This window comes from Hemitrygon akajei, chromosome 10 (genome assembly GCF_048418815.1).
Source record: "Hemitrygon akajei chromosome 10, sHemAka1.3, whole genome shotgun sequence".
Taxonomy (NCBI): Eukaryota; Metazoa; Chordata; class Chondrichthyes; order Myliobatiformes; family Dasyatidae; genus Hemitrygon; species Hemitrygon akajei.
In genome coordinates, this window is record NC_133133.1 from 19,636,706 (window position 1) to 19,661,541 (window position 24,836).

A 24,836-nucleotide genomic window follows, 5' to 3' on the forward strand; every position below is an offset into this window, starting at 1 on the left:
TACAGGGTTCTGAGTTGGATGATCAGCCATGATCATACTGAATGGCGGTGCAGGCTCGAAGGGCCGAATGGCCTACTCCTGCACCTATTTTCTATGTTTCTATGCCCTTGAATGGAAAATCCTACAAAAAAGTTCTTCAGGGGTAAAGCTGTCTGCACCATGGAGCACGTCTACCTGAAGCGTTATCACAGGAAAGCAGCATCCATTATCCAGGTCATGCTCTCTTCTCAGGAAGAAGGTACAGGAGCCTCAGGACTCACACTATCAGCTGTTAGGTGCTCCAAAGTAGAGTGGAGAGCCAATGAGATTGCATCTGCTGTAGACATCTGGTGGTCTTAGGCAAATTGCAGTGGATCCAAGTTCTTGTGCAGGCAAGAGTTAATTCTAGCCTTAAGCAACTTCTTGAAGCCCTTCTTGCTTTCTTGAATTTAATGTGGTACTGACATTTCCATTGAGACAATCAACCATCTGTTGCTTTAAAACCTTCGTGACCCAGCTTCATAGAAAGCTCCTGTGATGTATTTTTTCTAACATTGTTCCACTGATATGTACACCTGGCCCAGTTACAATGGAAAACCATTGACTGAGGACCTCTTCTGCATCTCATCTGGATCCATAACTTCACACTTTCATTTTTGCGATGTTCCCTGTTGTCCCTCGCATAATGCCCATTCTTCTCACTGTTTATCTTGTTGATGTGTCATGTGTGCAATTGGAGATTTTGCCACTCCAGTTATCTGTCAGCATATGATGAGGGGCGTTAGACCAGGGGTCACCAACCTTTTTTACACCGCGGACCGGTCTAATATTGACAATATTCTTGCGGACCAGCCGATGGTGGGGGGTGTTAATCATGACTGGAATATGGGTGATAAGTCAACTATAGGTCACTTATAAATGGCTAATACACTCAATTTCGTTTCTAAAAGGGTTTATCTAACGGATTTAATATTAAACACACAGCACATATTTTCCTCGCATGAACATAGTGGTAAGTCAATTATAACTGACTTAGAAATCAATAGCATCATAACATTTTAAGTAACGTTTGGTATTAAGCACACAGCGCGTATTTTCCTCGTATGAACATATAAAATCATTGCAACACACCAGTGAGAGGACAGGGTAAGGGCCAGAGGTCCCTGTTCCGGTGCCGCAGCAATCACAGTCCATAGAGAGCGACCGACTGAGCAAGGAGTGCGACAGGGTGCGTGTCCGCCCCCCTTGTAGGTAGGTAGAATCTATCGGCTGACAAAAGTTTGGCTCGAGGGATGACTTTCAGTAGATCGCAGCGAGGTAGCTGCTCTGCTACTTATGAAACCCTGAGCCCGAATTAAGTCGTCTGCGAATATTTTAGCACCGGGTTCCCCATGAACATTTGGTGTGCTAAACAGGTTTAGAGGCGGCGCCCATCTGTCTGCAGTCCAAGCCAATAGCAACAGTTCTTCTCGCTGGCCGCACGAGGTGGCCGATTACCTGAGGCCAACCAGTGATCCCTGGCACGAGGGTATCACTGTGTTTAGACAACTGATGACCTCACGCGCGTTCAAGTTCAACAGTGGGCGTGACAGGGAATGAGGAAAGGTGCAGCTGACTCATATCGCTTCATATCTTGAGGGTCTCAAGAAAATTTAAAGTGAAAATTTAAAAAAAACAACATTTTCACATATGTCTGCTTTTTGACTCTGCGTCTATCAATGCAGATCCATCGGCATAACATAAGCGCACACAACTGTTCGCTCTAAGCATGGTGTAGTCTAATGGCCACACAACTGCATGTGACTGACCATCTTCTGCCCCAGTTAAACGGCATGGTCTCCCAAATAAACAAAGGGAATCCCGGCTATTCTCTTCATTAGTTTTTGTTCTTTAAGTGTTATCTCAAATAAGTGGCTGCCATGACTAGCCAAAGGCTCAATTAACCAGAATCCACTGTATGACCAATGACTTGGCCTCCACAGCAATGAATTCCACAGAGTCACCACCCTCTGGCTAAAGAACTTGGGATCTAATTCATTCCATTCACAAAATCCCATGAAACTGTTCCTGTTGTACTAAAGTCTTTGCAGTGTAGCAGGAATTCCATTTTGGATAGGACAATGGGATCGTCACTGACTCCCAGTGAAGAAACCTCACTGAGAGAGCAGCAGCTCTAAGGAGTTCCTTACAGAAGGATATTCCCGAGGAAAGTTAAACAGAGGATATTAAACTTCTAGCTCTATTTTAACAATGTTGACACACTCAGTGGCTACTTTATTAGGTACATCTCGTTAATGCAAACATCTAATCAGCCAATCGTGGCAGTAATTCGATATATAAAAGCATGCCGATGTGGTCAAGAGGTTCAATTGAATTAGAATGGGGGGGAAATGTGATCTTAGTGACTTTGACTGTGGAATGACTGTTGGTGTTAGAGGGGGTGGCTCGAGAATCTTAGAAACTGCTCATCTCTCTGGGATTTTCATGCACAAACGTCTCTAGAGCTTAGAGAATGTTGCAATAAGCAAAAAACATGTTGTGAGAGGCAGTTCTGTTGGTGAAAATGCCTTCTTAATGAGAGAGGTTACTGGAAAATGGCCAGCCTGTTTTGAGCTGACAGGAAGGTGACAGTAACTCAAATAACCACGTGTTACAACAGTGGTGTGCGGAAGAGCATCTCATTAACTGGGTGGAAATTAACCCTCCTAAATCCATGGGCCAAATACCTGAGGTTAAGCTTCTTACTTTAACATTTCCAAAGGGCTTCAAGAACGTTATTGAGAAACAATGTTGCCATGTCAGTTACAGAAATGTCTTGGGGTTTGACTTCTGCTCTGAGAACATTAAATTAAGGTAATGTCACCATAAAAATAACAGACCCAAATCTTTTCTACACTCATGTTAACTCTTAGCCATTAATCTTTGACCAGTTTTGTTTCAAGATCTTAATAGCCAGACAACACATTGTTTTCAGTTAATTTTTATTATGGAACTGTTTTTATCTTGATAACTTTTAGGAATCCCCTTGGCAAGATTCAAGACTCAGATTTATTTATCCTGTGTCTGTCGAAGCATACAGCGAAATGCATTGTTTGCATTAACACCCAACATACTTTTCTCAACTCTTACAGGATTGATACCCAAGTCTGGAATTACGCCCTCTAGTTCTAAATTCATCAGCTGGAGAGAGGAAAGGCAAATGCACAATGATAAAGTGGTGGTGGGGGGGTGTGTGGATGGGTTTGTTGATCAGTCTTACTGCTGGGGGCGAGTAACCATTTTTGAGTCTGCTGCTCCCAGCATTGACACTAAGTAGCCCCCTCCCTGATGGGAGTTACGCAGAAAGCTGGGCAGCATCTCTGCAAAGTGAAATAGGATTAATGTCTCCTTTCCAGTGCCTGCAGCTTTGATTTTTTTTAAAGTTTTGAAGAATGGTGGCTATTATTCTACATGAGAGGAAGCTATATAATGATTTGTATCTGTGTGAATACAGATATATGAGCTTTATGGAGAGTTAAGAAAGATTTGGGATTATAGGTCTCCTGAGATTTTCTTAGTGGAATTGAAAGAAATGTAGTTTATAATGATATCAATTAATGTAAAACGTAATGTTTCCCTTGATGAAGGTGATCTGTGTTTATTTATTTGCTTGGAGATACAGCATTGAATAGGCTGTCCTGGCTTTCAAGCTACCCCTGATTTAACACTAGCCTGATCACGGGACAATTTGCAATTAACGTACTAACAGTATGTCTTTGGACTGTGGGAGGAAACCCGAGCACCCGGAGGAAACCCACGCATTCTATGGGGAGGATGTATAAACTGCTTACAGATGACGTCAGAATTCGACTCTGAACTCCGACACCCCGAGCTGCCGTGGCATTGCGCTAACAGCTCTGCTACTGTGGCTTCCATGTCCTTTAACCCAATCAAGTCCAATTATGGTAGCTGGCACACGCTGATGTCAATTAGAAAGAAAAGCTTTGTCTGTAGATTGCAGCTATTTTTAAAACATTGACTCTTCACCATGATTAGAAACCCCACTAGAATAAAGACAACAATTGTTTTTTTTTATTTGCACTTTCAAGAATTGTTTTGAATTTGTAACGCTGTGTCAATTTTTGAAATAAAAACTGAAGGGATGGATAATCTCAACTGGTCAGACCACTTATGAGGGAGCTTTTGAGAGAGAATTTGATTTAATGAGCAGAATCAATCCCACACTCACAGAACTGGACTAAAGTAGGAACCAGACCAGATCTTGACCCGAAATGCCAACTGTCCATTTCCTTTCACAGATGCCACCTGACCTGTCGAGTTCCTCCAGCTATTAAAAGATTAGATTATCTTTTATTTGTTACATATACATTGAAACGTACAGTGAAGTACGTCATTTGTGTCAAATCAAATCAGCGAGGATCGTGGTGGGCAGGACAGTCCGAGGATGTGCTGGGGGTAGCTTGCGTGTGTCACCACGCTTCCGACACTAACAGAGCATGTCCACAACTCACTACACACAACTGTACATCTCTGGAATGTGGGAGGAAACAGGAGACATCCAGAGGAAACCCATGTGGTCACGGGGAGAATTGATTCCCAATGGCTGATTCTTGGTGCTGCAAAGCGATGCGTTAACACTACGGTGCCATGCTGCCCTCTATTAAGTTGATCAAGGTTCCAGCATCTCCAGTCTGTGGTGCCTCTGAAACGATGTAAAAGTTTTAGATAACATAGGGTGTGGAAAGGGTATAAGAAGGGCAGGAATGGGAGATTATTTCTGATTTTCAGCATCAGTAATATTTACCTTCATTATTTTCTTAAGTCTTTAACTGAAATGTGATCAAGGAGCACTATATTTAATTTAACTTGTTTAATAATCATCTGTTTCCCCTTATTGTCAATTTTTGATGGTTAGACAGGCATTTATACCTTTGGGGGGGGGGGTTCTAGCAAATTTAAGATGTCAATCAGTCTCAAGGAGAAAAACAAAATTAAGGTAAGTTGTTGATGAAGGGTCCCAGTCTGAAACATCAGCTATTTATTCCTCTCCATGGATACTGCCTGACTTGCTGAGTTCCTCCTGTATTTTGTGTTTCTGTATTTCTAGTGCAGGGGTTCCCAACCTGGGGCCCATGGTTAATGGCTCCTTGCTTAATGGTATTGGTCTATGGCATAAAAAAAGGTTTGGAAGCCCTGTTCTAGTGTGTAAGGTGGCATCGGATGAAGGAATGTTGGCAGGGCCACCTAAAGGAACGAATGGCCTCTGTGAAAGCCAGCAGATTGCCAAACGGCAGTGAATTATTGATCACACCGAAGCCGGACAGAGTGGATACGATTAAGTAATTATGGTGTTAATTAAGCCTTATGACCACATTGCTGTGTGACTAGAAATTGATTTTGTGCAAAAGCAAAATGCTGTAGATGCTCGAAGTTGAAGCAAAAATAGAAAGTGCTGTTGTGCATTGTTTATGGTTAACTATCCTCCACTAACTGCACTTATTGGAAGAAGATGCTGTGAATTCTTTATCTTTGCCCATTAAATAGACAGTCAAGAAAATAAACTATATTTGTTGTTCATACACCACTATGGGTCATACATTTCACACTGCTCCAAAATCCTTGCCTGGCACCATAAATACTCTTACGTAATAAATGCAAACATCGATACACTGATATACCTGGGCAAAGGGAACTTCCATCCTTGCCACCTTATATGAAGGCAGTGTGAAGATGATTAAGATTAGTGTTAGTTGTCCCATGTACATCAAAACATACAGTGGAACGTGTCATTAGCCTCAATGACCAACACAGTCATTGGGTAGCCTGCAAGTGTCGCTGGATTTCTGGTGCCTACAAAGCGTGCCCACAACTCACTAACCCTAACCCGTTAGTCTTTGGAATGTGGGAGGAGATGCACATGGTCACGAGGTGAACGTACAGAGTCCTTACAGACAGAGGTGGGAATTGAACCCCGATCACTGGCGCTGTAAAGCATTGCACTGCCGTGCTGCTGCTCTCATGCCAGTTTGGTTGACCCTTAGTAGCCCCAGCAAACCGCTCTGTTATATAAAGCACTCTATTATAGTGGTTCGAGGATGGGCAATGAATGGTCAACATTAGTAAGGATGCTCACATGCTGAGCTTTTAAAAGATGCGATTCGTTGTTCCTTTCTCTGCCTTCTGGCATGTCAGGTGGCGTTCGTTGCTGTTTCTTTAGCATTTTTGTCTTGTTTCTCTTTTTACGAGGCTGAGTTGCTAGCTCGATGCTCAACCCAGCACGGATGGAAAGTCTGCAAGGAGCCGGCTGGATTTGAACCCAGGGCCACTGGCCTCGAAGTCCAGTGCTGATGCCACTACACCACCAATCGGCTATAAAATGTGACTTATCTTCGTCAAAATGTTCTGGAAAAAAATTAAAAATCCAGACTTTAAGTGTTACGTACCCCGTAACTGGGTCACTTACCAGCAAAGATAGAGAGGTCGTTGAAGTCTGATGGTACTATTTTTAACAGTATTTATTGATAGAAATACACAAAAATAATATCAATGCAAACACACAGATAATATACGTCATCAATACTAAATCTAAAAGCGCGGGTATAATAATAATCAATAAGAAGTAGCTCTATCGTTGTCTAGGGGATAATGTATTGTCCGATGGAAATATAAAAGTCACTTTAGTTCAGTCAAGCTGTAGGCTGCAGCCTTTGGTTGGAGAGAAAGACGGAGGTTTAACTTGCCCATTCCTTTTATGATGTCAATCCTTCGAGAGTCGTTGGGAGTTGAGTTCCCCGTTGTTAGCTAAAAACCGTTTTTTCCGTGGCAAAGGCCACCGATTCCGGGCAAATGGAAGCGGACGCACGTGGCCTTCCACCGGCTTTCGCTATTACAGGATCGCTAGTGTTTCTTCTGGTGCGTCTGAGGGGCTGTTCCCCAGACCCTCTTTTTATCCTGACTCACAGGGTCGCAGATGTCGATCAGGTTGGGATGATGCAATCCCTCCACCAATCTCCCCCTCAGTTCATTGCCTGGGGGGGGCTTCGATGCATCGTGCAGGATGCAATACACAAGTCCGTCTCCAAGAGACAATAGCCGGTATCAATGGGTCCGCCTTTCGGAGGCCAGGACACATTCCAACCCTTTTGTGGATTCTGCATGTCTTTCTCTCATTTCCTGTGTCCCCTGAACTGACTTAATAGTGATCTTGTGATTCTCACAAAGGAGGGGGCTACCCCGCACCCTTCGGCCCCTCAGAGCTGTGGCACATTCGTAACACACCCTTTCTTCAAAGCGTTTTCACCAGTGGTGAAAACGAAGTTGTACAGTCTTACAGGATTTTAGGATCTAACACAATACAAAAGCTTTTATTTTCACTACAGAGTAATACAGTTATACATTCAATTCAGCATCTAGATAAACAGTCCGCGAGCACATTATCACTTCTTTTAATATGCTGTATCTTAATAGCGAACTCTTGCAGCATCAGACTCCAACTCAATAACCTCCTGTTTTTATTTTTCATATTTTTCTTTAGCCAACAAAACTAAAGAGTTGTGATCTTAGCTTACAGGTATACTACAACAGTTCATGCAAATACTAATCTTTATGTTGCTTTCAAACTCAACAAGTAGGCTTCCATGGGGGTTGTCTTTTATTATTCACAGGCTTTGTCGAAATCCCTTAAAACCGGTTTCTGCTATTTAAAAATGGCGTCCCCATTAACCCTCGCCTCTTTTCCGGTTAGTTCCCACGTGGGGAGCTTAGGTACCCTGGCGGAAAGGATCACAGCAATATGCTAGACCCTGAGAGAGAATGAACACTAAGTATTTAATTCAATAAAATGACAGACATAGGAAAACACAGGAAAAGTAATGGGGTGTGTTGGGCAAAGCAAGAGGGTAAATTCTAGGAGGAAAGAGAGAAATATAGTGAGAAATATCGGGGAATAAGACATTGTATCTTCAAACAATAGAGTTTTTGTGGAACTGTGTATATGTTTCTAACAAAGTTATTAATGCTTATTTTGCAGCTCTTATTCTACTGTTTTATGTCTGTTTATATTCCTTCCTGGCTGGGATGTTTGTTCTCTGCTTTTATGGGATGCTATCAACATTGAGTCCATATACGCCAAAATATCGTGACCTTATCAACAATCCAGGTATTTAGACATGTTCTAAGTTCAATGTACATTTATTATCAGACTATGTATACGTTATACAACCTTGAGATTTGTCTCTTAACAGGCAGCCACAAAACAAAGAAATACAGAAAAAAAACTGTCAAACACCCAATGTGCAATTAAAAAAACCAAATGGTACAAACAATAAACACAAGCAAATCATGTTCTGAATTGGTCCAGAGAGAGAGAGAGGGGGAGAGGGAGAGGAAGAGTGAGGGGGAGAGAGAGGGAGAGAGAGACTGACTGACTCTCAGTTTAGTGCAGAACGGGGCAGCGAGCTGAACCATCCTGACCATCGCCGCGGGCCCCAACTCCTTGACCTTTTCAATCTGGGCTGGCGCTTCATTTGTCATCCAACCATCAACTTCAGTTGCTTCAATACACTTTGGGGCCTGGGCCCCGCTGCCTTGATTTGGACTGTACCCAAACTATCCGATTCGGCCTGTCACTTAAATCACCGAGCCTAAGAGATTAAATTTAGAAGATGGAGATTGCAAACAGCATTATCTTCATTATCCAATTATTGGCAGATCAAGTTCACTATTCAAAAGCAATTATTTCCTTCTCTGTATTGAGACAACCTTAATTACATGTACAGACTGAATCTTAATGGAATCCATAAGTAATTAAGAGCAACTTCTAACTTATAGCTCATTACACCACTGGTGTAGGGCAGCAGTGAAGGTCCTCCACTCCGCCCTTGGCCATCTTCTCTATTGGGTCCCAGCTGTGGTTCACGGTCCTTCTTTCTGCCTCTACAGTACGCAACAAATTGTTTTGGTCTCCCGAGTTTCCTCCACCCTTCAGGGGTCCAACGAAGTGCTGTATTGATGATGCCATCAGCTTCTCTTCTCACCATGTGCCCAGTCCATCTCTAACGTTTTCCCCATGATGATTGTAGCCACGTTCTCTTGGTGACACTGAAGGAGTAGGGCGTGCAGCTGGTTTGCAATTACGTGATGTCAGAAAAGGAGATAGATGGGCTGTTGCTCTACAGCTGCGGTGAGGCTACTCCCAGTTTGGAGGAGAAACGCCTCATATTCCGTCTAGGTAGTCTCCAAACTGATGGCATGAATATTGATTTCTCCAACTTCCGGTAGTTTCTCCCCCCTCTCCCTTCTCTCTTTTTCCATTCCCCATTCTGGCTCCTCTCTTATTCCTTCTCCTCTCCTCACCCGCTCATCACCTCCCTCTGGTGCCCCTCCTGCTTCCCTCCTTTCTCCCATGGTCCACTCTCTTATCCTATCAGATTCCTTCTTCTTCAGCCCTTTACCACTTCCACCAATCAGCTCCCAGTTTCTCATTGCATCCCCCTCCCCCTCACATGGTTTCACCTATCACCATCTAGCTTGTACTCCTTCCCCCCCACCCCCCCACCCCCAAGCTTCTTATTCTGGCTTTTACCCCTTTCCTTTCCTTTCCTGATGTGGGTCTTTGTCAGAAACATGGACTGTTTATTCCTCTCCATCGACGCTGCCTGACCTGCTGAGCTCCTCCAGCATCTCGTATGTGTTGCTCTGCATGGGGTGACCGCTGCTGTTGAAGGTTAGAGCTGTCAATAAGCTTTCCATTTTCCACAGGGGTGATGATACGACCGGATGTTGGTGAATTTTCAATCGCGTTCAACCCAGCAGATGAGAGCACGTGGTTGCAGTACGTGCAGAACTTGCACCAGTTCCTTGCACGTAAGTTGTTTTGTTACTTCTCTGGGAGGGAATGTTGTAGGTTATCATTCGAAATTAAGAATGCCAATAATAATGATGGGTGTGGTCAATGGATCATTTTAAAACAGGAGATAATGCTAAGTTTGTAGAATTCTAATCCCGAATAGTAATCCTTTTGCTTACACTGTCATTATCTTGGTAAATTCTCTGTAACTATCTAACCTCTGTTTCAATACTTTCCCCTTTGTCACCTAATATTTGTCTTTCCCTAGAGCTTCCCTCTTTTCTCTCAACTACCAATAAAACACCACATTCCACACTGAAGTTCCAGTCCTGATGAAGGGTCTCAGCCCAAAATGTCAACTGTTCATTACTCTCCAGAGATGTTGCCTGACCTGCTGAGTTCCTCCAACATCTTGTGTGTGTTGCTTTGAATTTGCAGCATCTGCAGAATCCCTTGTGTCTATTACCTATATTCCACCTGCTCTCTAAATGAACAGCACATTGTATCCAAAACTTTTTGCTCACCATACATAGTTTATCTGCCTAACTAGTTTACTGCCATCATCCTGGTGGTGATGTACGTTCCACCTCAGAACAACGTCAAGTCAGGCACTGGGGGAGCTGAGCACCGTCATCAGCGGGTACGAAACTGTGCACTCTAATGCTTTCCCTATCATTGAGGGGGATTTCAACCAGGCCAGCTCGAAGGAGTCTCTGAGCAACTACCACCAACATGTCACCTGTGGAACCAGAGGAGCCAACACACTTGAACGCTGTTCTATCACCATCAAGTGGGCTCACGCCCTCACTTAGGAAAGTCCGATCATCTGGCTGTACTTCTATGTATAGGCAGAGCCTGCAGCACTAAGAAGGTATGGTCAAGGGATGTGAAGGAGCACCTACAGGATTGTTCTGAGTCAGTGGACTGGACAATATTCAGGGATTCATCTTCGAGTCTGAATGAATATGTCACCAACTTTATTAAGGTCTGTGTAGATGAGTGTGTGCCTTTGAAAATATTCCAGACATACCTAAAGCAAAAGTCATGGATGAACCAGGAGACTTGTAGTCTGCTGAGAGCTAGATCTGTGGCATTCAAGACTGTACCCCAGAAATATACAAAAAGTCCAGGTACAACCTACAGAAGTCTATTTTGAGGGTGAAGGATCAATTTTGATTGAACTTAGAGATGGAATTGGATGAACAGCAGCTCTGGCAAGGTTTCCAGGTCATTACTTCCAACAAAATGAAACCTAATGTCATGAATAGCTGTGATGCGTCACTCCCAGATGAGCTCAACTTCATTTACGCATGCTTTGAAAGGAAAAATAAAACTACACCTGCGCGAATCTCTGCATCATCTGGTAACCCTGTGACTTCTGTCTCGGAGGCCAATGTCAGAACACCTTTCAAGAGGGTGGACCTTTGCAAGGCATCAGGCCCTGATGGTGCACTGGTGGGACTTTAAAAGCCTGTGCCTGCCAACTGGCACGAGTGTTCATGGACATCTTCAATCTCTCACTACTACAATCATACGTTCCCACCTGCTTCAAAGGGCAACAGTCACATCAGGGCCCAAGAAGAGTAGGGTGAGCTCGAAGGGCCGAATGGCCTACTCCTGCACCTATTTTCTATGTTTCTATTGGTTCTTCACTCAGCTTTGCATCTCCTGGACAACGGCAATGCCTGTTTATTTGCCACAGCTCAGTGTCCAAACACAATCATACCCTCAGTTCTAATCAAAAAGTTCCAAAACCTGGGCTTCTGTACCTTGAGAAGATTGATATGTCACCAAAGACACTTGCAAATTTCTATAGCTGTACCATGGGGGAGCATTTTAACTGTCGCATCTCCCACCTGGTACGGAGGGGCCACTGCACGGGATCAGAAAAAGCTGCAGAAAGTTGTAAACTCGCCCAGCTCCATCGTGGGCACTAGTGTCCCAGCATCAAGGACACCTTCAGAAGGCGATGCCTCAAAAGGCAGCATCCATCACTAAGGATCTCCATCACCCAGGACCTCCCCTCTTCTCATCGCTACCATCAAGGAGGAGGTATAGGAGCCTGAAGACACACACTCAATGATTCAGAAACAGCAGCTTCTCCTCTGCCGTCAGATTTCTGAATGGACAATGAATCCATGAAAACTACCTTAGTATTTTTTCCTCTCTTTGTGCACTATTTATTTAATTTAATTTTGTATATACTTATTATAATTGAAAGTTTTATTTCTATGTATTGCAATGTACTGCCACTGCAAAACAACACATTTCATGCCAAATGCCTGAGAAATGAAACCGGATTCTGGTTCTGATTCTGTCTAAACTCGGCCAAGTTCATTGCCACACACACAGGTGTAAATGCAAAACTCGCTTGCAGAAGCATCACAGACACACAGGTCGCAAGAAAATCGTAACTTATACAAGAGAAAAAAATATTAGAACAACAAAAAAGAGAAGAGCAGTTCAAAATGTTCATAGCTTTGCTACACTCTGGTAGTGATTAGGGTTGAGCTGGTTGTTTCAAGCACTGAATGGTTGAAGGGAAATAGCCGTTCTGAGTGTTGGACTTCAGACTTGTATACCTCTTATCTAATGGTAGCTGCAAGAAGACAGAATGGCCCAGATGGTGGGGTATCTTTCATGATAGATGTTGTCTTATGGATCAGGGGGTCCCAACCTGGGGTCCACTGACCCCTTGCTCAATAGCATCGGTCCATGTCATAAAAACATTGGGAGCTCCTGATGGATACGCCAATGATGTATTGGGCTGAGTTCGCTACTCTCCACAGCTTTTTATGTTCCTACACATTTGTATTACCGTGCCAAACCATGATGTGACCCATCAGGATACTCTCAACAGTACCTCCTTAGGCAATTGTTAGAAGGTTTGGTAACATGCTAAATTTCCTTAACCACCTAAGGTAGGTGTACTTTTCTTGTAATTACATCTCCATGCTGGTCGCAGGACGGGTCATCTGAATCGTTACTGCCCATGAATTCAAAGTTGTTGACCCTCAATCCCTCAATGTAGACAATAGACAATAGGTTCCGCAGTAGGCCATTCGGCCCTTCAAGCCAGCACCGCCATTCAATATGATCATGGCTGATCATCCACAATCAGTACCCCGCTCCTGCCTTCTCCCCATATCCCTAGACTCCACTATCTTGAAGAGCTCTATCTAACTCTTTCCTGGTGCATGTTGGCCCTCCTTCCTCTTTCTGAAGCCAGCAATCAGCTCTTCAGTTTTCCTGACTTTGGCATGATGTTGTAGCAATATTTGGCACCAATTTAAATTACATTGGTGTGCACTATTCCAGTAACTCAAGATGCCACCACAATCAGTAATCAGTGAGGGCTGTCAAAATACTTCTCAGTCTGTTTGCAAATATGACTTGTATTCTTCATGGGAACTGGAAAACAATTATTAAAATAATACATTCATAGAATATCAGAAAATAGAAATGGGTTATTGGGTTAATACACTGTAAGTAAGCTGTCTCATCTGTTCAAAGTATCCTATTTTTGCATAATTTCTTTCACCAGCCCTTTATCTTTCTGAAACATTTTACCATTTACATTCAGTGGCCACTTTATTGGGTACGTTTGCTCATTAATGCAAATGTCTATTCAGCCAATCATGGGGCAGCAACTCAATGCATAAAAGCATGCAGACATGGTCAAGAGATTCAGTTGTTCTTGAGACCAAACATTAGAATGGGGAAGAAATGTGACCTAAGTGACTTTGACCATGAAATGTACTACAGCATGTAATATCTGTATTATTCTATTATGAATATATTGAGTATGCCCACAAGAAAATGAATGAATCTCACAGTTGTATATGGTGACGTATATGTACTTTGATAGCAAATTTACTTTGTACTTGGAACTTTGAACTGTGAATGACTGTTGGTGCCAAACAGGGTGGTTTGAGTATCTCAGAAACTGCTGATCTCCTGGGATTTTCTCGCACAACAGTCTCTAGAGTTTACAGAGAATGATTTGAAAAACAACAAAGAGAAAGATCCAGTGAGTGGCAGTTCTGTGGGCGAAAATGTCTTGTTAATGAGAGAGGTCGGAAGAGAATGGTCAGCCTGGTTCAAGCCATCAGGAAGGTGACAGTAACTGAAGTAAACATGCGACAGCGGTGTGCCGAACAGCATCTCTGAATGCATGACACGTCAAACCTTGAAGTGGATGGGCTACAAGCAACAGAAGAACATGCTAGGTTCCACTCCTGAGTCTAATATAGTGACCATTGACTGTAATATAAACAGAAAGTGCTGGGAATGGTCAGGCAGCATCTGTGGAAGGAGAACTAGAAATAATAGTTCACATTTAAGACTTCAATTTTCAGTTCCTCCTTTTATATCCACATTCATGGACTTCTGTTGGCAGAGAATTCTAATCACCTTTGTATCTTTCATGTGCTCCCTAAATGATTTTTTTTACAATTAAAGTGTGGATGTCAAGTGAAATTAATCTGTTATATAGTGTGTTTACAGTTTCCATGACTTCACTTTCTTTCTTCACAGCTTATAATGACAGTATCCAGGCAATTAACAACATTCCATGTGCCCCTGGGGGATACTTCATGCAAACCGGTAATGAAAGTGAAGAAAGACGGGCTTGTCAATTTAATCGAACTATGCTGGAAAACTGTTCTGGAATTGAAGATGCAACTTTTGGATACTCCAGTGGAAAGCCCTGCATTCTTCTAAAGATGAACAAAGTATGTTGGTGCTGTTCAGAGATACAGGGAGCTACCATTCTTGCTTACCAACTGGTAACAAGTGATAACAGTATCAATGCAAAACGGGATTCTCTGGAAGACGTACAAAAAAGCTGGATGAACTCAACAGGTTGGACAGCATCCATTGAAATGAGCAGTCAACGTTTCGGGTCAAAACCCTTCGTCAGGACTAAAGAAGGAGGGGGCAGGGGCCTTATAAAGAAGGTGGGGAGAGGGTGGAAAACCAATCAGAGGAAAGATCCTTCTTTAGTCCTGACGAAGAGTTTCGACCCGAAACGTTGACCTCTTCTTTCAACAGATGCTGCCCGACCTGCTGAGTTCATCCAGCTTTTTTGTGCGACTCAATTTGACCACAGCATCTGCAGTGTACTTTGTGTTTGGGATTCTCTGCAAACCGTTTGCCCATTTTGTGCCTGATGTTAAAATCGCCCCATTTAATCCAAGCTTTATCTTACAGAATATCTGAGTCACCGTTTTGTGTGACTGATGTTCACTGTGGCAGATATTACAGAGAAGTTTGTCTCTACTTCGGTGGAGTTCAGCTCATGGCCATATTCTTGTACGTATTTCATGCTGGCAACCAAAGATGAGATTGTGAGGTACACGATTCTGAAACCAAATTAACCTTGCTAGAGTAAGTTCCAGTTATGGAAGTAAGGACTCGATGTCAGGAATACAGATCATTAATTCCTTGGAAGGGGCATTGTACGTAGATAGGATCATAAAGAGAGCTTTTGGCACTTTGGCGTTGGTAAATAAGAGTACTGAGTACAGGTGTTGGGATGTCGAAGTTATACAAGATGTAGTGAGGCCGGATTTGGAGTCTTGTGTGCAGTTCTAGTCACAGGAAAGGTATCAATAAATTGAAAGAGTATACGGAAAACTTATACTTCCAGGACTGGAGTACTGTGTTCAGATCTGGTCACCTCACTGCAGGAAGGATGTGGATACTACAGACAGAGTGCAGAGGAGATTTACAAGGATGTTGCCTGGATTGGAGGGTGTACCATATGAGAATAGGTTGAGTGAACTTGGCCTTTTCTCCTTGGAGTGACGGAGGATGAGAAATGACCTGATAGAGGTATATAAGATGATGAGAGGCATGGATTGTATTGATAGCCAGAAGCTTTTTCCCAGGTCTGAAATGGCTAGCAAAAGGGGGCATGGTTTAAGGTGCTTGGAAAGAGGTACAGAGGGGATGTCAGGGGTAAAGCTTTTCACACGGGGAGTGGTGGGTGCGTGGAATGCACTGCCGGTGGTGGTGGAAGCAGATACAACAGGGTCTTTAAGACACTCTTAGATTGGTACATGGAGTTTAGAAAAATAGAGGGCTATGCACGAGGGAAATTCTAGGCAGTTTCTAGAGTAGGTTACATGGTTGGCACAACATTGTGGGCTGAAGGGCCTGGAATGTGCTGTAGATTTCAATGTTCTATGACTGGAGGACCTGAGTTATAGTGAAAGGTTGAATAGGTTAGGACTATACCCTGGAGTGTTGGAGAATGAGGGGAAATTTGATAGAGGTATACAAAATTACGACAGTGATAGACAGGGTAAATGCAAGCAAGCTCTTCCCACTGATGATGGGTGAGACTAAAACTAGAGGTCATGGGTTAAGGGTGAAAGGTGAAATGTTTAAGGGGAACATGAGGGGGAACTTCTTCACTCAGAGGCTGATGAGAGTATGGAACGAGCTGCCTACAGAAGTGGTGGATGTGGGTTTGATTGCAACATTTAAGAGGAATTTGGTTAAGTACATAGATGGGAGGGGTATGAGGGGCTATGATCTAAGTGAAGGTTGATGGGACTAGGCAGATTAATAGTTTGTCATAGACTAGACGGACCAAAAGGCCTGCTTCTGCACTGTAGTGTTCTGTGTTGTAGTTTTACGCATCTATATTCCAGGTTGTCAGAGAAGTCTCCTTACCTCAATGAGTGTTAACCAAGTAGCATTTTCAGGGCAGGAAACTGAAATCAAGAGATGACAATACTACCCGACCTCCAATTTTATCTCTGTGGTACTGCATCCTCTGGGAGCTCCAGGGAACCTTAATGTTAGTGGAACCACGAAAGTTCAGTGCCACTCTAGAAGACCTTCGGCATTCTGTTTAATTTTAAACTGTGCTTCTGACCCTTTGTTCTGTAGCACGCAGGAAGAAAGAAAGATTAGCTTTATTTGTCACATGTATCACGAAACATTGGAACATACAGTGAAATGCGTAATTTTGCATCAACAACCTACACAGTCCGAGAAGGTGCTGGGGCAGCTCGCAAGCATCGCCATGCTTTCAGTGCCAAAGTAGCATGCCCACGACTTGCTAGCTTCACCCCTAACCTGTACACCTTTGGAATGTGGGATGGAAACCGGAGCACCCGGATATAACCCACACGGTCACACGGGGAGAATATACCAAATCCTTACAGACAGAAGGAGGAATTGAACCCTCATCGGAGATCACTGGCACTGTAAAGTGTTCGCTGGCCGCTATGCTGCCACGCCATCCTTCGAGGTTACCTACTCTCATTTTTGCCCAACTTCATTCCACCTGCACCTATATGGATCTACTCCTACACTCCAAGGACCAATCTGTACTCTGAAGCAAGTCCTGCTGAGTCATCAGCCCGTCCTTTTAGAGTTATATTGTTTACCAACATTTCTGATCTCCGTACATACTCACTGAATTAGGCCATTCGGCCCATCGAGTCTGCTTTGCCATTCAAAATGGCTGATTTATTTTCCTTCTCAACCACATTCTCCAGCCTTCTCCCCATAATCTTCAATAACCTTACTAATCAATAACCTATCAAACTCTACTTTAAGTATACCCAGTGACTTGTCTCCTACAGTTCTCTCTGGCAATGAGTTCCACAGGTTCACTGAGCTCCCCCCTCATCTCTGTTCTAAACCCCTCCGTCTTTTCTGAAGTCTCCATGCCCATTGGTAGAAATACTTTCAACAACCCAGGCCCATATTTATATTCTCTCACTAAATTCCTTGCATCACTCCAGCTTGGAAGTTGTTTTCCCTTAACTGCCACAAAGCAGCGTAATATTTGAAGGTGCATCACAATGGAAATTTTCAAGTGTTTCTTCTGTGGTCAGGGTTTTCGTGGCTGGTTTTGTTATCTTTACGTGCCAATTAGTCTGGGAGCATTAGTGAATGCTGGGATCTGTGAATGAAGTCGCAAAAGGTGATGTCTTATGCCTGCAACATACAGAACTTATTGATTAAGTCGAGACATTGCACAAGTATGACTTTTCATATCCTTAGTCATAGTGGACTACAGCACAGAAACAGGCCTTTCAGCCCATCTAGTCTGTGCCCAACTGTTATTCTGCCTAGCCCCATTGAGTTGGAGCATAGCCCTCCATAATCCTCCCATCCATGTAACTATCCAAACTTAAATGTTGCAATCAAACCCATATCCACCACTTCCATTGGCATCTTGTTCCGCACGGACAGCCCCTCCAGGTGAAGAAGTTCCCCCTTTGCTTCCCCTTAAATATTTCTCCATTCACACTTAAGGTATATCCACTAGTTGTACTCTCATCCATCCTCAGTAGGAAAAGCCTGCTTTGCATTTACCCTATCTTTACCCCTCATAATTTTGTATACCTCTATCAAATCTCCTCTCATTCTCCTGCACTCCAGTGAATGAAGTCCTTCGGATTTCCTAAAATGCCTTACAGACAGAAATGTTATTCTGACCATATGGGCCCTTCAATACAAGTCGAAGTGCCACCAAATTATTCACATCAAGTTCCTACAGATGCAAAGAGGAACAAGTTATCAGTTAATTGTTTCTAGATATATTAGTCTGAAAGCAAATCTTTTCCAAGATATGAGCATCATGGGCAAAGTCAATATTCATGGCTAAGTATTCCTGTAGGTGGTGTTGAGCTCCCTGTTTGAAGTATGATAGTCCACATCAGGAGGATGTCCTCATCACGTGGTTAGCTGAGGGATTCCTGGCTTTTGATCTTATACCAAAGAATAATCACTAGTATATACAAATTAGTATGTAGTGAGACCTTGAAGGGAACATGGATGGTGTTCTATCATACTTTGGGTTGCTGGGTTGTGACAAAGATGATAAATATATTCAACAGGGCACCTAAGTGATCAATGTGTGTTTGTTACATTTCCCTCTGTAATACACTGAAGCAGCTGCCTAGAGTGAGTTCTGAGGTGAGGGAGGAACCGGTAACTTTCTTGTCAATCAGTGCTCCAGTGTGCTAAAAGATCCTTTAACAATTAGCAAGCTATTCCTGGAATTTACTAAGTGTACTTCATGTAACATTGAGATTTTATAAAGCACACGTGAGGCCTCACTTGGAGTATTGCGAGCAGTTTTGGGCCCCTTATTGTAGAAAGGATGTGCTGAAACTGGCGACGGTTCAAAGGAGGTGCACGAAAATGATTCCAGCATTGAGAGGTTTGTCATATGAAGAGCGTATGATGGCTCTGGGCCTGTGTTCACTAGAATTCACAAGAATGAGGGGTGACCTCATTGAAACCTATCAAATGTTGAAAGGCCTTGATAGAGTGGATGTGGAGTGGATGTTTCCTATGGTGGGAGAGTCTAAGACCTGAGGACAGAGCCTCAGAATAGAGGGGCGATGAGGAGCAATGTCTCTAGCCAGAGAGTGGTGAATCTGTGGAATTCTTTGCCACAGGCAGCTGTGGAGGCCAAGTCTTTGTGTATATTTAAGGCAGAGAGTGATAGATTCTTGATTGGTCAGGGCATGAAGGGATACGGGTCGAAGGCAAGAGATTGGAGCTCAGAGGAAAAATGGATCAGCCATGATGAAATAGCAGAGTGGACTCAATGGGCCAAATGGCCTATTCAGCTCCTATATCTAATGGTCTTCAAAGCAAATTTATTATCAAAGTACGTACTGAATAAGTTATTGTATATTTCCTTAAGATCCATTTTCTTACAGGCATTTACAGGAAAAATAAAGAAATACAATAGAATTTACAAAAAGACTATACATAAACAATGACTGTGAACAACCAATGTTCAAAAAAAGACAAACTGTCTAATTAAAAAATAACACTGGCAACTTAAGTTGTAAAAATTCCTTGAAAGTGAGTCTGTAGATCATAGAATTAGTTCATGGTTGTGTTGAGTGAAGTTATCCATGCCAGTTCAAGAGCCTAATGGTTGCCAGGTCATAAATGTTCATGAACCCGGTGGTGTGGGACCTAAGGCTCCCATATCACCTGCCTAACGGTAGTAGCGAGATGAGAGCACGGCCTGGATGGTGGGGTCCTCGATGATGGATGCTGCCTCCTTGTGTCAGCATTCTTTGTGGACGTGCTGAATGATGGGAAGGGCTCTGCCCGTGATGGACTGGGTTGTATCAAACACTCTCTGTAGGTTTTGCATTCCACTGCATTATAAACTTGATATCTTTAAAAATATTCATCACTTTTATTTACTTTGTGTTATTATTTTTGGATTATTCACTACTATTTTGGTCTGTCATAAGAACACAAGGAGCAGGAGTACGTCACCAGATCTCTCAGTCCTGCCCTGCCATGGTGATGGGTATTATCCAAATAACCCTACTTTTCATAGAGTTGTACCACATATATGGAGGCCTTTGATCACAACACCCACGTCAACTATTTTACCTACCTGTGCTAATTCCGTTCACCCACGTTAGATTCATAGTTTTCTATACCATAACAATTCAAGAGCAGGTCCGTCAGCATCTGTGGAGGGGAATAAGCAGTTGACATTTCAGGCCAAGACCCTTCACCAGTTCATTCCTCTCCACAGACGCTACCCGAGCTGCCTCCGTTATTCTGTGTGTGTACCTCTCGGTTTCCAGCATCTGCAGAACCTCTTGTGTTTCGTGTTTGTCTGGATGCTTCTCAGATATTATGAGAATATTTGTCTTGCCCACTTCCTCAGGTTGTACACAGGAGTCCCACTGCTCTCGGTGTGAAAATTTTCTTCTCAGATGCCCTCATAATTTTGTCTGCTTGAGACTTGATTGTGCTCTACAAATCCCACTGTTGCCCGCCTCTCCTGCCCTTCCACTGGGTAGAAGATACAAAATCCTGTGAGCATGTACCACCCTGGATCAAGGACAGCTTCAACCCTGCTGTTATAAAACTATTAAAATAGTTTGTAGGGTTGTTCACTGAGCCTGGCAGTTAGGTCACAAACGTTTCATCACCAGTCGCAGTGACGCCATCTGTGCGCAGTTGAGTGTTGTTCCTGATGAGTGCTTGCATTTATATTGGTTCAATTCGTTGTTTGGATTGGTTAAAATAGTTCCATAAGAATTAGGCCATTTGGCCCATCAAGTCTGCTCCACCATTTCATCATGGCTAATCTATGATCGCCCTCAACCCCATTCTCCCACCTTCTCCCTATAATCTTTCACACCCTTGCTAATTAAGAACCTATCAACTTCTGCTTTAAATATGTCCAAAGACTTGGCCTCCACAGTCATCCATACTATAATAAGTTGGACTGTTGACCTCACATCTACCTCACTGTGATCTATTCCGCATTGTTATTGTTTTAGCTTGTTCTGCCTCAGTAACATTGTGCAATGATTTGATCTAGAAAGGCAGAAAACCTACAGCACAATACAGGCCCTTCGGTCCACAAATCTGTACTGAACATGTCCTTACCTGAGAAATTAGGGTTACCCATAGCCTCTATTTTTCTGAGCTCCATGTACTTCTCCAGGAGTCTCTTAAAAGACCCTATCGTATCCACAGACCCTATCAAAACAGAATACGAGACAAGCTTTTCACTGTAAATCAGTATATCTGACAATGATAAACCAATTCCAATTCCAGTTTTGTTGAAATTCAATTCTTTTTCAGATCATTGGGTACTTGCCTGGCAAAGGAGCCAAACCCTATGTGAGCTGTGAAATGATGGTGAGTGACATATCATAAACGCCCATGTTAAAGCTTGCATTGAGTCATTGCAGTAACGCTGGTGGCCATTGGCCAATCAAGTACATGCCAAAGTGTGGTTGTATCCCAGTGGAGTTTAAGCAGAATGCATGAGTATTAAAAAAAATATTAAAGATTAGCTTTATTTGTCACATGTACATTGGAACATAGAGCGAAATGCATCACTTGTGTCAATGACCAACACAGTTCGAGGATGTGCTGGGGCAGCCTGCAAGTGTTACCATGATTCCAGTGCCAGCATAGCGTGCCCACAACGTACTAACCCTCAAGCACCACTGCTCCATCCGCCAGAAGTGGAACTCCCTGGTGGCTTTGCTGAATACCTCTGCTCCATTCACCAAAGCCCAACTTCCCAGTGGCCATTTTAATTCCGATCGCCATTCCCATTCCAACATGTCGGTCCACGGCCTCCTCTTGTGCCCCGATGAGGCCACCCTCAGGATGGAGGAGCAACACTTTATACTCCATCCGTGTAGCTTCCAACCCAATGGCATGAATATCAATCTCTCCTTCTGGAAACTTTTCCCCCTCCCCCTCCCCTCTTCTTCTATTCTCCACTCTGGCCTTTTATCTCTTCTCACCTGCTTATAACTTCCTCCTGGGTCACCTCCTCCTCTACTTTCTCCTTTTGTCCACTCTCCTCTCCTATCAGATTCCTCCTTTCCCATCCACTTGGCTTCACCTATCACCTTCCAGCTCTCCTTCTTGCCCCCCTCACCATCTTTTTATTCTGGCATCTTCCCCCTTCCAATTTCAGTCCTGAAGAAGGGACTCAGCCCGAAACGTTGATCGTTTATTCCCCTCCATAGATGCTGCCTGGCCTGCTGAATTCCTCCAGCACTTTGTGAGAGTTGCTTGGATTTCCAGCATCTGCAGAATTTCTTGTGTTTTTACCCTAAACTGTACCCAGAGAAAACCCACGTGGTCACGAGGAAAACATACAAACTCCCTATAGACAGCGGCGGGAATTGTACCTGGGTCACTGCCACTGTAAAGAGTTGCACTAACCTATGTATGCTGGTGTCACTTAATTAATACAATGGGCAACTTATAAAGGCTGGTTCATCTTAGGTGTATTGAAGTGCACATTATTGTTGTTGTACAACTAATTCAACCAGAGCTTACAGAATTTATTTCTCTCTGACTCTGGAACTTGTACAACATTGTCCATTCATGGAAAAACCTGACACTTAAAGTAATTGGTTCACAAATGGAAACTGGCTTAGATGCCAGAGGAGCTGGCTCTGGGCTGAGGGATCAACAGTGGAAAGGTTGAGTAGATCCAAGTTCCTAGGTGCCAACATCTCCAAAGGTTTATCCTGGGAGCAACATATTGATGCAATTACGAAGAAGGCAGGGCAGCGGCAATGTTAAGAGGTTGAGCTGATTAGGCATGTCATTAAGGCCTCTAGTAAATGTCTGCAAGTGTTCTGACTGGTTGCATCACTGTCTGCTTTGGAGGCACATATGCACAGGGTCAGGAGAAGCTGTAGCGGGTTGTAAGCTCATCATGGACACTAACCTCCCCACCAGTGAGAAGATCTTCAAAAGGCAATGCCACGAGGTGGCAGCATCCATCATTAAAGACCCTCGCCTCCTGGGACATGCTCTCATCTCATCGCAGTCAGGGAGGAGCCGGAAGAGAGAGAGACAACGATTTAGGGACAGTTTCATCCCCATTGCGACCAGATTTCTGAACGGACCATGACTTCATGATCACTTCCTCGCTATTGTCTTTTACACTTATTTATATATATTTTACTGTAACTTATGTTAATTTGTTAGTTCTGACAACGTCATTAATACAATATAAACATACACTTGCTCTTTTCAGAAAGGAAACAACAATGTTACAATTCACTTCTATCCACGTGAGGGAGCCTTTGATCTTCTGTACTTTCCTTATTACGGCAAACTGACACATGTAAGTGGCTAATTTCTTTTCTATTTCACTCAAATACCATTGCCCTCATGTAGGGGGACTCTTCATTGCTGCTTCCGTAACAATTTAGTTTAACCAGTCAGGGTTGTTAGCCCTGAAGTGAACCCTCGAACCTGAAGGGCTGGTGGACCACTCTTAGTCTGGCCTCTACCCTTTGACCTGTTAGCCATGGTGACCCTACCAGGTGCCCGAGAATAAAGCTCCTGCCAGCATAGCTCTCAGGGTCACTGAGGCACGCAAGCCTCCTTCCCATGTGTGGTCCTCTTGGAGGATTGGCCAGAAATGTTGACTCTTTGTTCCTCTCCGTAGATGCATCCTGGCCTGCTGAGTTCCTCCAGCATTGTGTGTGTGTGTGTGTGTGTGTGTGTGTGTGTGTGTGTGTGTGTGTGTGTGTGTGTGTGTGTGTGTGTGTGTGTGTGTGTGTGTGTGTGTGTGTGTGTGTGTGTGTGTGTGTGTGTGTGTGTGTGTGTGTGTGTGTGTGTTACTTTGCATGTTTATTAGCTTTGGTTATAACATTTTCCAATATGCCAGCCCCCTCCACGTTACAACAGGGCTCCGTTCTTGCGAATGGCTTGTAAATCCGGACAGCCTGCAAGGTGGAAATGCAGCTATGAAAGCTATGAACAGAACTCACATGTGGCAGAGAATCTGGCTGGTGTCTCAAACGTTGGTTCTATAAAGGGTTGTACACAACTAGGGTGTTCGTAACATGGGGAGGATCTGCATTCAATGTGTCAATGGTCGTGGCAAGGACATGCGTTACCTGTTTAAAGGAAATGAAACATTAATTCTATTTGAATTTTTAGGTAAATTACTCAAGCCCACTGGTGGCAATGCAATACGAACTGAAGGAGAAAAACTCTGAAGTCTGGCTTCAATGCAAAATAAATGGGCGTGGCATCAAAAATGACATCGTTCAAGACAGATATTCGGGCAGAATTTTCTTCACTCTCAACATCAAAGAATAACATGAGATGTGGGCTTCTGTATGAAAGATACAGAGAATGGTTCTGTGCCGATGACTTGGTTTCTTAGCCGAGTATCTGGAAGACTTGTGTTGATAGCATAACTATTCTATTGCTAAGGTACAGAAACTTAATAGACTGATCCCAACCCCCCTGAATTTATTGGTAGAAGGTTTATTTGAATCTGTGTTAGTTTTGGTATGCCAATGGTAAACATATCTCTGTACAGTCTCCACTATATTAAAATTATAATTGTTTACTTTCAGTCAAACTACATAAACTATGGCTGAGATAATTACTCTATTTCTCATTCAATAATTACTTGTTTTGAATTTGGTTGGAATTTCTACAGAGTGGCTCACAATTTTCTGACAGAAATAAATGTTTTATATTGAAATTA

The 24,836-nt window shown here is 43.3% G+C and overlaps 1 protein-coding gene across 1 annotated transcript in view; it reads left to right on the plus strand.

Annotated features, from left to right (window-relative positions):
* LOC140734205 (protein ATP1B4-like) overlaps positions 1 to 24,836 on the plus strand; it is a 55,336-nt gene extending 30,500 nt beyond the window's left edge. The window contains exons 4-9 of the mRNA XM_073057875.1: positions 8,009 to 8,137; positions 9,739 to 9,843; positions 14,363 to 14,559; positions 21,434 to 21,490; positions 23,364 to 23,453; positions 24,278 to 24,836. Coding sequence (XP_072913976.1) covers positions 8,009 to 8,137; positions 9,739 to 9,843; positions 14,363 to 14,559; positions 21,434 to 21,490; positions 23,364 to 23,453; positions 24,278 to 24,439 — 740 coding nt within the window. The 3' untranslated portion in view covers positions 24,440 to 24,836. The remainder of the gene's footprint in view (positions 1 to 8,008; positions 8,138 to 9,738; positions 9,844 to 14,362; positions 14,560 to 21,433; positions 21,491 to 23,363; positions 23,454 to 24,277) is intronic.